At 48.1% G+C, this 13,820-nt stretch overlaps 1 protein-coding gene across 1 annotated transcript in view; it reads left to right on the top strand.

Moving 5' to 3' along the window:
• The first annotated feature begins 669 nt into the window (after window positions 1-669).
• Window positions 670-13,820, top strand: part of CACNA1C (calcium voltage-gated channel subunit alpha1 C) — a 592,062-nt gene continuing 578,911 nt past the window's right edge. The window contains exon 1 of the mRNA XM_054718756.1: window positions 670-1,138. Coding sequence (XP_054574731.1) covers window positions 1,090-1,138 — 49 coding nt within the window. The 5' untranslated portion in view covers window positions 670-1,089. The remainder of the gene's footprint in view (window positions 1,139-13,820) is intronic.

The raw sequence follows: 13,820 nt of genomic DNA, 5'->3' as shown, positions 1-13,820 counted from the left end.
CTGGCAGTTGGGCAGATTGTAGTCCCCCCTGTTGGAATTCCGCTCACAGAGGCCTTCCCGTCGTGGATGGCCGCTCAGGGATGCGCTGGCGCTGCCCGGGGATAACTGAGGCGGGTCGCAGGAGGTGGCGGGGCGCACGACGGGTGTCAGCGCGGCGCCCGCGCCCCACGTCCGCCCACGCCCCGCCCCCGGGGGGCGCGGTGCGCAGCCCCCACCGCCGCCCTCTCCAGGCCCGCACCTAGCCTGCGCCCTTTGACGTCATGTGGGCAGCAGGGCTGGTCGGCGGCGCGGCCGAGGGCCGAGCTTGTGCTCACCAGGGGCTCGGTCCGCGCTGTGCGCCCTGCGTCGTGCGCCCGGTCTCCGCGCGCCGCCGCCGTCGCCGCCGCCGCGCCACATCTGGAAGCGTTCAGCGCGTCTGCCTCCAGCGCGCCGGGCGGGCGGGCGGGCGGGGAGGGCGCGGGCGCGGGCGCGGCGGCGGGCTGGGCTGGAGGCGGTGAGCGCGGCGCTCTCGCGCGCCCGTGTCTCCCTCTCTCAGCCTCTGCAGAAACAGCTCCTGCCAGAACGGTGCTCGGCGCGGAGCGGCCCGGAGCGGCGGAGCCTCTTCCTGCCTCCGCGCCTCCGGAGTTGCGGGAGCTTCTTGACCGAGCGGAGCCGAGCCGGGGCCTCGAGTCTGGCCTGAGCGGCGAGACTCTTCTGCCCCTCGGGCCCTCCTGGTCTGGGGTCCATCGCTGCCCTCGCCCCTCCTCTCTGCCTCTTCTCGCGCCGCCTCCCTTGGTTGGTTTTTTCAAACGGTGTAGCCGCCAGAGGTGCGGGGCTAAATTCTTGGAAGGGGCCCGGATGTACTGAGGATGCATTACAATTTCACTCAAGGAGGCAGTAGTGGAAAGGAGCAGTTTTTGGTGTTTGATGCAATAATGGGAATCAGGTAATCATCCGAAGGGAAGAAGAAACACCGCAGCTCCACCGCTTCCTTGAATTTTGCACGAAAGCCGCCAGCCTCGGAGGAGGGATTAATCCAGACCCGCTGAGGGTGTTTTGACATTTCTGCCTCTTTGTGGCTTCTTCGCTTTTTAAAACAATTTTTGGTGGATGGTCAATGAAAACACGAGGATGTACATCCCGGAGGAAAACCACCAAGGTAAGGCTGGCCCCACAGCCTGGCCAAGGCCCTGGCGCGGGCTCCGGACCTCCCCGCCCGGCTCCGGCTCGCGGGGGGACGGTCCCTGCGGAGTTGCCCGGGGCGCCTCCGCCTCGCCAGAGCGGCGGGACCCGGGCCCGAACCCCGCGAGACCAAGCGGAAAATTCCCGCCCCTCCCCCTCTCGTGCCGGCTTCTTCGGCGCATGTGTTTCCTATGAAATTCCAGGCGAGGGGGAAAAGTTCCCCAAGTGTCTGCTTCAGCCTCGCTTTTTCACGTTTGCCTGGAAAGCCCAACTGCCCGGGCCGCCGCGCGTAGGGAAGGGGGCGCCGCCGTCCTTCAACCCCGCCGGCTGGGGTCCCTCGCTTCGCTCGGGGCGCGGCAGGGAGCGCGCGCGCGCACCCCGCACCAGGCCGGCCCCGCGCCCGGGCCGCCGCCCGGAGTCCTCCTGGCTTCCAGGGGGGCCCCTGCTCTGGGCAGCGCGCTCAGCGAGAGGCTCAGGGAGCCGCGGGTGCAGATGCGAGTCTGCGCCTCACCCCCACCGCTCACCCACACCCACCCGCCTCTCCACTGTCATTGACCCCGAGGGTGCCCACGCCCCGTGTGTTCTTGTTCGCACCCACATATAGGCTAGCACCTGAGGACGTCAGCGGTAAGAGTCGGAGGTGTGTGGGCTTTGCTTTTTCATGTCTTAAGGAGATAAACGGTGTGCCGAGCTCACGGGCTCCACACTGTTGCCCAGTGTTCTTTCTCCAAGCCTCTCCATCATGGGCATCAAGTGTCACCAGCTCCCCCTGTGAGGGGAGAAAGGCTTTCAAGTAACTCCCCACTTCCTGGAAACTTTCTCCCTCGCTCTCCTTATTAACAAGTTATTATTTTTTGGCATCACTCGGCAATTAAGGTCATGATGGAGTGGAGAGGGGTGGTCTGGCTGGAGTGTGGCAGAAGGCTTTCTCTCTCTCTGGGTGTTGCCGCTTCCTTTTTCCCTTCCAGTTTCCCAAGCCTCCCTGTGTACACTCTTCCTTTCCATCTCTTCCTCCGGAATACCTGTCGCTGTTGGTCCTGTTACTTATTGGGGTACTTCAGGTGATCCTCTGAGGACCAGCCTGGGGGAGGGGCTGTCTCCATGTTTCTTTTTGCCAGCCTCCTTCCTTCCTTTTGCCCCCATTTCCACCATTTGGGGAACGACCGGCCAACCTTATAAAGGCCCACGAAATCATTTGGTCTGGCCCTGCCAAGGCATTAGGAGTGAGTTAATTAAATGTTTGGCCAAATAGAGCAGGCTAATTTTTACGTTGATAGTTTTGTATGGCCCCTGAATGATGTTATAAATACCCAGATGGCCCTTGGCAGAAAAAGGGTTCCCCACCCCTGCTTTAGAGCCAGAGGCTGCCAGGCACCCCACCTGCCTGGTCTCTATCCATTGTCCATCCTGAAACTGATTTGGGGGCTCATTGTCCCTCTGCTATCGAGTTTGGGTGGCAGTGTGGGGATTTGGGCCTCTTTTGGTAGGAAGAATTTTGTCAAGAGTCATGCATGGGTCTTCGGGTCAGCTGGGGCTTTGGAGTTACAAAGGCAGCCCTGTCCCTTGATTTCTCTACCCCATGTCCCAACCCCCACCTGTTCCCCTGTCCCTTTCCTAGCTCTTGGAATAGCGGATGGATTAGGTGGGAGGGAATGAGAGACACAAAGGAAAGGGTGATTTTTGTGATGAGCCGGGGGGGGGGGGGGGTATGCTCCCTTCCAAGTTCTCGGCTCCGTTTAAGCAGCCTTGAAGAGGGGAGCTCAGTAGTATTGTTCTTACTCTACTAGCAATGGCAGTGCACTGTGGTAATGATGATTATTCACATAATGAGAACCTTAAATAGTTCACAAGGTCTCCACTTAGTGCAGGATAAACCCCTTCTTAGCCCTTTTCCTTTCTTTTGCCCCTTTTGCCCCCAGCAGCCCCCTACTCACACACACATGCAGGGAGCAGACATTGAAAGTAGGAGCTGACCCTGGAGAGGTTTGTGCGCAGATGGAGGGGAAGGGAGAGAGCAGGCAGGGCCAGGAGCTCTCCCTTTCCAGCAACATGCCTACGAACACTATGGCAACCTGGATTCCAGTTCTCTCCCTAGAAGCTGCAGTGATTATATAATTCACAGGAGTGATTTTGCCTCCATTCCTGGATGCGGTTTTCAGGTGAAAGAGCACCAGGATCCCTGTCTCCCTCCATTTCCCACCACCCCCCCTCTGCCTCTTTGGCATTGCCCAGGTGTTTTGGGGGGAGAAAGGAGAAGGGTGACAAAGGTGGGGAGAAGCAGACTTGGAAGAGCATGGATATTTACAAGGAAGGGGTTGTTAATAACCAAAGGGGCAATGGAACGTAATTGGGGGTTAGAATTTCAGGAGAGAGAGGAGAAGCCCAATGATTACCTCAGAGCAGTGATGATGAGGAACCAACGAAGAGAGAACTGAAAAAGTTGCCCGTGGTGGGGCTTTTCTTCCTGACAGGCTCTAAGGCACGGACCACATCAGCCCTTTCTCTCCCAGCGCTCTCTCTCTAGTGTGTGTGTGTGTGTGTGTGTGTGTGTGTGTGTGTGTGTGTGGAGAGTCCAGGCATGGAGGTGGTGGTCAGTGCATGGGAACAGCCTGGAAGTTCCCTGAAGGACTGGCTCTGACCCTGGGTTTCAGGCTGGAAATGGCTCATGTAGGCCTCACCTCTCGTGCCCTCTCTGCTCTGGTCCCACCCTAGCCTTCCACTTTTCTGGGTTGATTTTCCATTTTGGTCTACAGTTAGCAAATGGGTTTCTTAATAGTCAGACATTTAACAAATAAGACATCGATGTGTCCCTTATCTGCTGGAGGCAGGGAAGAGGGGAGAAACATGTTCTGGGAGTGGAAGACGCAGTGTGCTTTCTTTTTAACTACTTAGCAACACACCAGAATAGTAATTATAATAAAGGATTAATAATGATCATCGTTAACTCTCTTTACAAATAAATGGTCAAAGGACAATGTTGCTTGCACCTCAGCTTGTGCAGGTTAAAGAAAGCATGACATTAGCTTCTCTTTCTCTGGATACTGCATGAAGGAAACTGGAGAAAAAGGGCTATTGAAGTTCAAAATATTGTTCCTAGTATTGCTCAGATACTTTGCAGCATATCGGAAAACTACATATTATATTATAAGAATCAATTATTCATCATTTCAATAGAGCACATGCTAACAGTGTTAAGGGCATACTTGTACACACACACGTGCACACACACACACACACTAGGGAAAAGCTCTTGTAAATAGACTACACAATGCACTTTTGGGGACCCAGTGTGTTGCAGAGGAATATTGGTAATGCGGTCTCCTAAGACTGGACATTTCTATCTCATATTAAGTGAGAATGGTTCTCTACAGGTAGATGCTCCTCTGCAGGTATAGTATTCTGCAAATGCAGTGGTGACCCAGTAGCCCCTGGAGCCGTCTCTGAGCCTTGGTGATGACTTAGGACTCCTCCTTCAGTTTCCTCTTTGAGGTAACTGCCCGAGGTGGGTTCTTCTGTGTATAAGGCCTAGACGGAAGGAGTCCAAGGAGCATACTGAATGCGGCTTTTGAGACCCTGCCCATCTTTTCATCCCCACTTCCTAGTACAGGCTCTGGCTCATCCTAGGCCCTTAATACATGTCAGAATGAATGCTTGCCTGCAAGAACCAATGAGTGCACACCCAGCAAGACTTAAAGGGGCTGTAGTTTCTGCCTCCCCCAGTAGGTGGCGCTCCAGTGCTTAGGAGTCAGTACAGGGGCACTCCTGTTGGGTTTGGTGGGGAAGATGTCAGGAGGGTTTGAAGAGAATTTCCTGTCCGCAGTGACTCTTTCATCATGCCCACACCTCCCTCGGTACAGAGAACTCCAAAGACCAGTGTGTGTTCCCATGCCACCACACATCAGTATGACTGAGTCCCTTGGTGACTTTGCTACCCTCTGGCAATGAAAACCCACTTTGGATTTCTCCCACTCTATTGCACACTCTTACCTCAAACTTCTGTTTACCTTTCGCACAGACAGCATCCTACAGAGCCTTGAGGGCGCCTTTTGGGTGATTAGCTGAATTTGTTATGGCTGTGTATTAATTTTCTCCCTAATTTACCATGGACGGTTTAACCAGAGGGGCTGGTGGAGCATGAGGCGACCTAAAAATTGGGATCTGGAAACCCTAACCTATAGGGTTACAAAGCTTGTCAGCTCAAAGATAAGAAAACATTTCCCTAACTTCATTAAGGAAAAAAACCAAAAACAACTGGGTATACTTCACAGCTGATTTCTGTTTATGAGTCTGGCTGGTCTCCTGCTGGGGTAATGGCAGAACAGCTCCGGAGATCTAGCTTAGGAAATAACTGAGATTTGTTCTCATTTTTAGTGATGTTTTCCAACTCCTGGTGTTTTCTTTTCTATCTCTTTCTTCACTTGGCTTTCTTAGTTGTTGTGGCAAGTTCTATGAGGTCTGAGAAACCCCTTGCCACCGTGTTAAGAGAGGGCGAGGGAGGGCTGACAGCACTTTCTTCCTTTTACAGTAATTCTTCCTGCCTGGTGTTACAGCTGTTTTGTTATTTGGTAGTTACATGTCAGCCAGTGTCCTCTCAACCATTCATTCCGGGACTCTGGAATCAGTGCTCAGCATTCAAAATCAGGGGACAATTTTATTTTCTAATGTGGACTAAAGAAAGCTGATAGATTGGGAAACACCTGGAGACTTACTTGCGAGACTAATTAGCAAAATAATCACACTGATTTAGTCTGTTTTTAGAGTCCATCCTCACTGTTGCCTAAGTGAATGATGGGCACAGTGGAGGAGAGCAGAAGACTGACAAAAAAGGCACGGGAATGGTTCTGCAAAATATCAGGTGCTAAATATTTGGCGACATGAGTGTTAAACATTCCGATAATGAAACAACACTCCAAGCCATGACTGTCATTATTAAAATAATTTAGTAAACACCTGTTTACATGTACCTCAAGGTTAGATACTCTATAGAAAATGTGATAGGATCCCTTTGCAAAAATGGAATGCTTTTCACTGCTGTTTGAAGGGAAGGCGCAGAAACTTTAATGGAACCTATCACAGAAAAAGCAAAATGGAGGGCCGAAGTAATAATGTGATTGTTTGAACCTCAAACCTAGGAACTGTGGAAAAGGTCTTCTGCATCTTAATTTCTGGATGGAGTGCTTATTTGTTCAAGACCAGGCCTCCCTGGCCCAACGTCACACGTCACAGACTTCCCTGCTGTTTCCTGCCGGGCTTTAGGAGCACTTGGAGGCAGCTGCTTGTGGAGAGAATGGAACTGGAGTGGAGTCTCAGGTTCCCAGGAGCCTGGGGACCCTGAGAGCCTTGCAGCAGTCCCAGCCTAGTGCATTGTGTGGGTGGAGCCCCGGAGGGCTGCCCTGAGGAGCAGAGCTGTGAAATGGCTGGGACTTCAGGGAGCAGGGCTGGCGGGAGATGTCTGGAAGAGGCAACACAGGAAGAGGCCCAGCTGACAGGGGGTGTCTGTGGGGTAATTTGGGGAGCACAGTTACTACTTATGGAACTGAGTTAAATTTAAATGGAATTTAAGGGACATAAGGAGAGCACTTTGGGCTTGGAGCTCAGGAGTCAAATAGAGGTTGAAAATAGGCTCTTACTTCCCCAGAGATCAAGGGAAGTAAAGGAATAGTTAATCTGGCTTTGAACAGAGGGTGAGGAATGGGGACGGTTAAGTGGTAAGACCAAAACCTCTCAGTCCCCCTCCCCTTCTAAAAATCCCTCCAAATCATGCTCTCTAGAACATACTCACTTTAAAATGGCCTTCTTGTGCTCTCCCATGTGTGTGTGTGTGTGTGTGTGTGTGTGTGTGTGTGTGTTTGTGAGAGAGAGAGAGAGAGAGAGAGAGAGAGAGAGAGATGGGGTGGTCTAGACTCACGTGCTTTGAAGGTTTGTCAGACAGACATAGAATAAATGCAATGTCTCTTTGGGAATTTACTTTCTAGGACCAGAACTGTATAGGGACAAACTCTGTTTCCAGTTGAGAAAACAGAGGCTCCTAGAGAGTCAGTCACTCAGGCAGGGATGTGACAGAAAAATTCTTCATTCTCTTTTCCCACCTGCTTTCTCTTGACCACCCTTGGTGTATGTTAAACCCAGGAGGAGAGCACTGCTAGTGTTTCTGGATAGTCAGCCTCTTAACCTTCCCGTGTCCTCCCTGCCCTCCCCCACAAACCTACTTTTGTACTGGCTAAAATAATTTCTGAGATGTTAGATTTGGAAACAGCATGGGGGGTAGGTGGGGATATCTATCACTGGAAGGGTTTAAAAATAATTTTTTAGACTGTAAAGTTCATACATATCCATAAGGAACTCCAGCAAAATTCAGGTCACTCTTTTGTCTGCAAGTGGTATGCCTCCAAGCCTTTTTTATTTGCTCCCTTCCTTTCTGCCCCAATCTAGGCTTGTCTCAGCCCCTTAGGGAGAGTGGAGTGATGAGAGCAGACTGTGTTATAGGACTTCCCTTGACGAGCTGTTGGGCGTTCTTTGTGGACTGGCCAGCTTTGCTGTTGGCCAAGGCACGGAGACATAGATTAACTACAGGATGAAAACCGTGGGGACATTTAGGTCGCAGCTGGCCTGAGGACAGGCTGCCATGAATTTTTCTGAGTTGGAAGAACAAAGGCTTCTCCTTGCTTCCTTTTCAGGGTTGGTCTCTTAGGACGATTCTTATTTCTTCCCAGGGGACATTGAAATAGGGAGTCGTGGCCTAAATTCAGCACATGGAAGGGAGTTCATCGAGGACCTGCCGCTGACATTCCCATCATCCTTGAAGTGTTCATGGGCTCACTTGTTGATACGTTCACACATTGTCTCCCAGAAACTGAGGGGCCTTTGAGGCGGTTTTGGTCTCTAGCTTTACGACAGAGGCACGAGCCAGACTTTGCTTACAGATGTGGCCTTTGAGATCCCTGGAGGATGCCACCATTTCAAAACATAGTATTGCGATAATTTCATGAAATATTCAAGCTGCCAATTTGCCAACAGGGGTTTCTGTTTCTTTTCATACACTCAGCTACACATGGTGCTGCCCACTTGAGCCAGCTAAAAGGGAAATAAAGTAATCTTGTCTCCTGTCCTTTAGAGAACCAAGCCAAAATCCAGACAGTAAATGCATGTTCTTCCCCGGATTGCCTGTGGGCAGAAATGTTGTCTTGATTACTCAATTAAGCTCTATTTACTTTGTAACCATTGTGTCATGTTCAGTCATACACACACACATACACACATATTTCCTTCCAAAATAATCCATGTTGGGCTACAACCTTTCAAAGATACTAGTTAGCAAAAGAAAGAAAGAAAGATGAAATAAATAAGGCCATGACTGGACTCACAGTCTCTGTCTTGATCTCTTTCTCTCAGAGTTTTGAAGGAATCAGGTCTCATATTTTTAATCCATAAAATGGAGATAATAGTCTTTATCCAGTCAAATTCTTGGGGCATCTGCGAGGCTCTGAATGGGAAAATAAGTGAATCGCTGTGCAAATATCAGTTATTCTTATCAAAGAGCAGAGCACTAGAGTTTGAAGAAGCAGCACCATGAAACAACTTTCAAAGCATTTCAAACAGCTTTTTACATGTTGTTGGATGGCTGACACTCAAAATTTCAAGGATGGAAATGTAAAACAAAGAGAAACAGAATCTGAGGTGCTCTGGCTAATACTGGAGTAATCAAGGGAGAAGTGAAAAATCAGTGAAGAGTCCTGGCATATACTAGGTTTTCTTGATGACTGTCAGCCTTCCTGAGGCCAGTTAGAATCCCAGGACTGTGGGACCATTTGGAATGCATGGTTTCCTTATGCCCAGCAGCTGTCCACTCCACACTGCCATCTTCTCACAGCTGAGGCAAAGGCTCCCTGCCTTCAGCCTCGAATATCTGGAAATAGGGCCACTGTGAGCAGGAAGGACACCACCTGGGCAAATAAACTCCCCGCTTTCCAACATGAATTCCTCAAATCTAAACACAACCCCTCAGTACAGAAGGACAGACTGCCTGGAAAATAAAACTTTGCTTTAAATGTAAACCTTGGCTTTGTAAAATAAACTATTTTTTTAAATATATATATATAGCAAACTAGAGGCCCGGTGCACAAAATCCATGCACGGTAGGGAGGGGGCGTTTGTCCCTCAGCCTGGCCTGTGCCCTCTTGCATCCTCGGGGGATGTCCATGGGGAGCGGCCTAAGCTGGCAGTCGGACATCCTTAGTGCTGGTGCCGAGGCAGGAGGCAGGAGAGGCTCCCGTCACCACCGCTGCACTCGCCAGCCATGAGCCCGGCTTCTGGGTGAGCAGCGTTCCCCCTGTGGGAGCACACTGACCACCAGGGGGCAGCTCATGCGTTGAGTGTCTGACCCCTGGTAGTCAGTGCTCATCATAGCAACTGGTTGTTCCACCGTTCGGTCTATTTGCATATTAGCCTTTTATTATATAGGAAGTTTTAGAGGTTTATAGATAAAGGGAGGGAACAGTTCCATATAGCATCTTATCAGAATAGGAAAGGACTATAATTTCACATCTTAAGTGACAGATTAGCTTTTAGTTTCCTGAAGCAAAAATAACCTCATCATCAAAGAGTGGCCTGGAAAACTTGTAATTAAGTGTGCCTTGCTCCCCACACCAACCCCCTCCCTCTCCCAGCCCCTGCTTCTATGATCCACGGAGTCATCATGTTTACATTTTTATTAAAAAAATAAACTATATTGAAGAATAACATCTATATTTTTATATTTATGGGGTAGGAGTGATAACTACCACTTATGGAATGCCTGGTGTCTCCAGCAATGTTTTTGGTGCTTCATGCACTTAGTATCATGTCATCCTTAAAAATATTTTTCAGGTGCGGAAACTGAGAACCAAAGACCTTGAGTAATATGGCCAAGGTCACCCTGACAGTATTGGAACTGGAATTTAATCCAGGTCTTTTAGACTTTCAAAGCATATGTTCTTTCTGTTCTCATGAGGTGAAGAGGAGGAGGAGGAACTCACTCTCTGCCCATCTTGGAAGAAACTACCTTGAGTTAGCCTCATGGAACCTTGCTTGGGTTCGCTCTGTGGAAACTCTGGTGCCAGAGCCCCCTGGTCATGTGTGGTGGGCAAACAACTGAATGCTTGTTCTGTTCTGGCTGCTGTGTGGTCACTTTAGGTGTCTTTCCTTACAGTCCCTTTCCCTAGCTACTCGTTCATGCTCATCATTTCTGCTGGGTCCTCTTTGGTTCTGATCCCTTGGTAGACTTACCAGAAGACCTAGACCAGTGGGCCTGGGTTTTGAGATGACCACTTCGTGGGGTGCACCATCCATTCTTGCAGTGTCTTCTCAGGAATTTCCTCTGGGGAAATAGACACTTTCCAGCCCAAACAAGATTCCGATGAGTTCAGAGGACCATCCTTGCAAGCTGAGCTCCCTGGGCTGCATGCCTTATTTATTTAGTTATTTAGATATTGATTTTTAAATAACATCTCTGGAGATATAATTCATATACCATAAAATTCACCCTTTAAAGTGTATAGTTCAGTGGTTTTTAGTACTGTTACAGAGCTATGCAATCATCACCACTGTCTAATTCCTGCACATTTTCATCACCCCATAAAGAAACCCTCTATTCACTGGCAGTCACTCTCCATCCCCTCTCCCGCCAGCCTCTGACAACCATGAATTTACTTTCTGTTTCTATGGATTTTCATGTATTATTGACAGTGATAATAATTCTACAATTGCAGTTTACCTGAATATTCTAACTGTTGATAGCACATTTCATGCATCTCAGGTTTAGGTATGTTGTGACAATCTACATGATAAATGATGGAGTTAAAAGGAAGCATATGAGATTAGTTAGGGACCTCGGTGGCATTTGTAGGTGAGATTAAACACTTTCTTTCAGTTACATGAAATGTGGTTTTAAGATTTATTTCTTTGAACTATTTCAGGAAAGCTAAGTCTCTAAGTCATATCTATTGATGACGATGACGTGAATTATGACCCTGTAAACATTATTTTATTGTGGTAAATATTTATAACAAAATTTGCCATTTTAAGCATTCTTAATTATAAACAGTTCGGTGGCATTAAATATATTCATAATGTTGGACAACTATCGCTACTATCTATTTACAAAACTCTTTCATTACTCCAAACAGAAACTCTGTAACCACTAAGCAGTAACTTCCCATTCTTCCCTCTCTCCAGCCTCTGGTTACCTCTAATCTACTTTCTGTTACTGAGTTTTTCTATCCTAGATATTTCATAGAAGTAGAATCACACAGTATTTGTCCTGTTGTGTCTGGCTTATTTCACTGAGAATAATGTCTTCAAGGGCCATTCATGTTATGGCATGTATCAGCACTCCATTCCTTTTCATGGCTGACTAATATTCTACCATAAGTATAGACCACATTTTGCTTATTCATTCATCAGTTGGGCTGTTTCACCTTTTGGCTGTTGTGAATAATGCTGCTGTACACATTAGCATACAAGTATCTGGGTCCTTGGTTTCAATTCTTTTGGGTATATATCTAGTAATGGAATTTCTGGGTCTGAATTAGGCCTTTTTAGTTATAAGAGCCCATATCCTTGTGTGGCTCCCCAAGTTTGAATCCTATGTACATGAGACCATAGTATTAGGAAATTTTACTATGTCAGTAATGAGGGTCTCTTATTTTCTTTGGGCTCTCAGTGTCTCTATCAGATGTTTGACTTTAATTAGGTGTTTAACAATTTAACAGCTGCCTTTTGTTCAGGAGTGACTGATGCTGCCTCCGTTCCAAAAATAATGAAGTTCTCTAGATCCAGTTCAGTGTTCACCTCTGTGCCAACTGGGCTTTGTAACGTGGCAGGAAATGGGTGTTTGACAGGACAAAGCTATTTAGTCTGTCTTGTTTCTGTCTCTCCATCTGCCTGTCTGACTAGTCCAGGAGCACCCATGCCTGTGGACAGAGATGTCCAGTCCGGCATTCGTCAAGACCCTGGCAGAGGCTTGCTCCCTGCCACGTGGTTGGGTCCGGTTCCCCTCAGTGGCTGCTGTGTGTCTGTGCTGGTGGAGGGCTGCACGGCCTGGTTGGTGAGGGGTCCCTGTCTCCCAGGTTTGGAGCTGCTTTGAGGGGGAGCCCAGGGCCCTTGTCTGCTCCTCAGACTTTAAAGGGAGGGAAAACATGTAGAAAGAAAAGCAGCCAATGGAGAGAATCAGGAAAAGAGGGAGGAGAGGACGAGAGGAGCGTGGCTGAGCAGGCGGAATTGTAACCCTTGGTGGGGTTTGTGTTGGCCCCGTTGGTGACTCACAAAGCCCCTTTCCAATCTTGGGGTGGCTATTTTTTTGTAGTAATTGTTTTACCTAAAAGTAAAACATCACCTTATATTTTGACTGTTCCAGATACCTTTTAAAGCGTTTTCATGTCTACTATTTCATCCATTCTTAAAAAAAATCTGTTAAAATAGTGGGACAAGTTTTATTATTCTCATTTGTTCAGATGAAGAAACCCGGACTTAAAGAATTCGAACAACTTGCCTGGTTAGGGAAGGGGAAAAAAAACAAAAAAAACTAGTCAGATTTTTTTTTGAGTGAATATTGTATGTTAAAATTTATTGTATGTTTATTCTTGATTGCCTCACATATGCTATTTCATTTATTCCTTAAAGGCACTGCGTTAAAGATGAACAGCCTTTGGGTGACAGAATAGGCTAGAACCCCCATCTCTTGACTCTGGTTCAACTTCTTTTTGTAGCCTGACTCTATCATCTGTTAGGGCGCCGTGTCCTGACTTACATACAGATTTCAAAGCCTCGTAAATACTGAACCTGTATGAGCCTGTGCATCTTTTCACCCATACCCAGCTCCCTGATGGGTGAATTCACCTGGGGCGTGTGTGTGTGTGTGTGTGTGTGTGTGTGTGTGTGTGTTCTTTCTTAGATTAATACAGTTCAGTATGCTAAGAAAGAAATGCAGGTAAGGCACTTTGAAGGCCAATACACTTAATTTAATCCAGCTATTGGTAAATTCCGCCTTTGTCGGCTCTGCCTTCACACCTCCTCCCTGGTCCTGCTCACAGGGGTGTGTTGGCCACTGTCTGGAGCTGAAACGTTGCCTAGTGTTTCTCTAAGGTCAAAGCCTCTGTCGCCATGTCTGGCTGCCCAAGACATCCTGGGGTCTGACTCCACATCCTATGGGATTGCAGTGACTCAGGTTTCATATTTGGACTACAGTGGATAGGATCTTGTGGCTCTGTTTTTCAGTTATTTGAAAGGCAAAAATTTTGACCTCTGCCTAGCTGTCTGAAAGACCAGGAGATAAGAAGTCTTTTCCCAGGACAAATTGACTGTGAAATGTCTCTGAAAATGGGGTATCTCATGCCAGTTGTGGTGAAATAATTCTCAATTGTTTGTTCCCCTCTCAGAATTGGGATGGTTAGTCATCCACAGAAAGTTATTGAGCATCTGCTCTAAGTAAGGCAGTTTGCTCACAGGATCTCTGGATTCCAGGATACCTGGATTTAAGGTTGCAACACCTCAATTGTCCCTTCCTTTGGGAAGTGTATAATCTAATAGGAGGTAAGATATACACTCACATACACAGACACCTAGATTCCCACACTAAAATAAAAGTTAGAACATGCTGATGTTACAGGAGGTAAAGAAGAGAG

Source organism: Eptesicus fuscus, chromosome 7 (assembly GCF_027574615.1).
Source record: "Eptesicus fuscus isolate TK198812 chromosome 7, DD_ASM_mEF_20220401, whole genome shotgun sequence".
Classification (NCBI taxonomy): domain Eukaryota; kingdom Metazoa; phylum Chordata; class Mammalia; order Chiroptera; family Vespertilionidae; genus Eptesicus; species Eptesicus fuscus.
The sequence above is the reverse complement of the archived record's forward strand: the minus strand, read 5'-3'. Positions and strand labels throughout refer to the sequence as shown.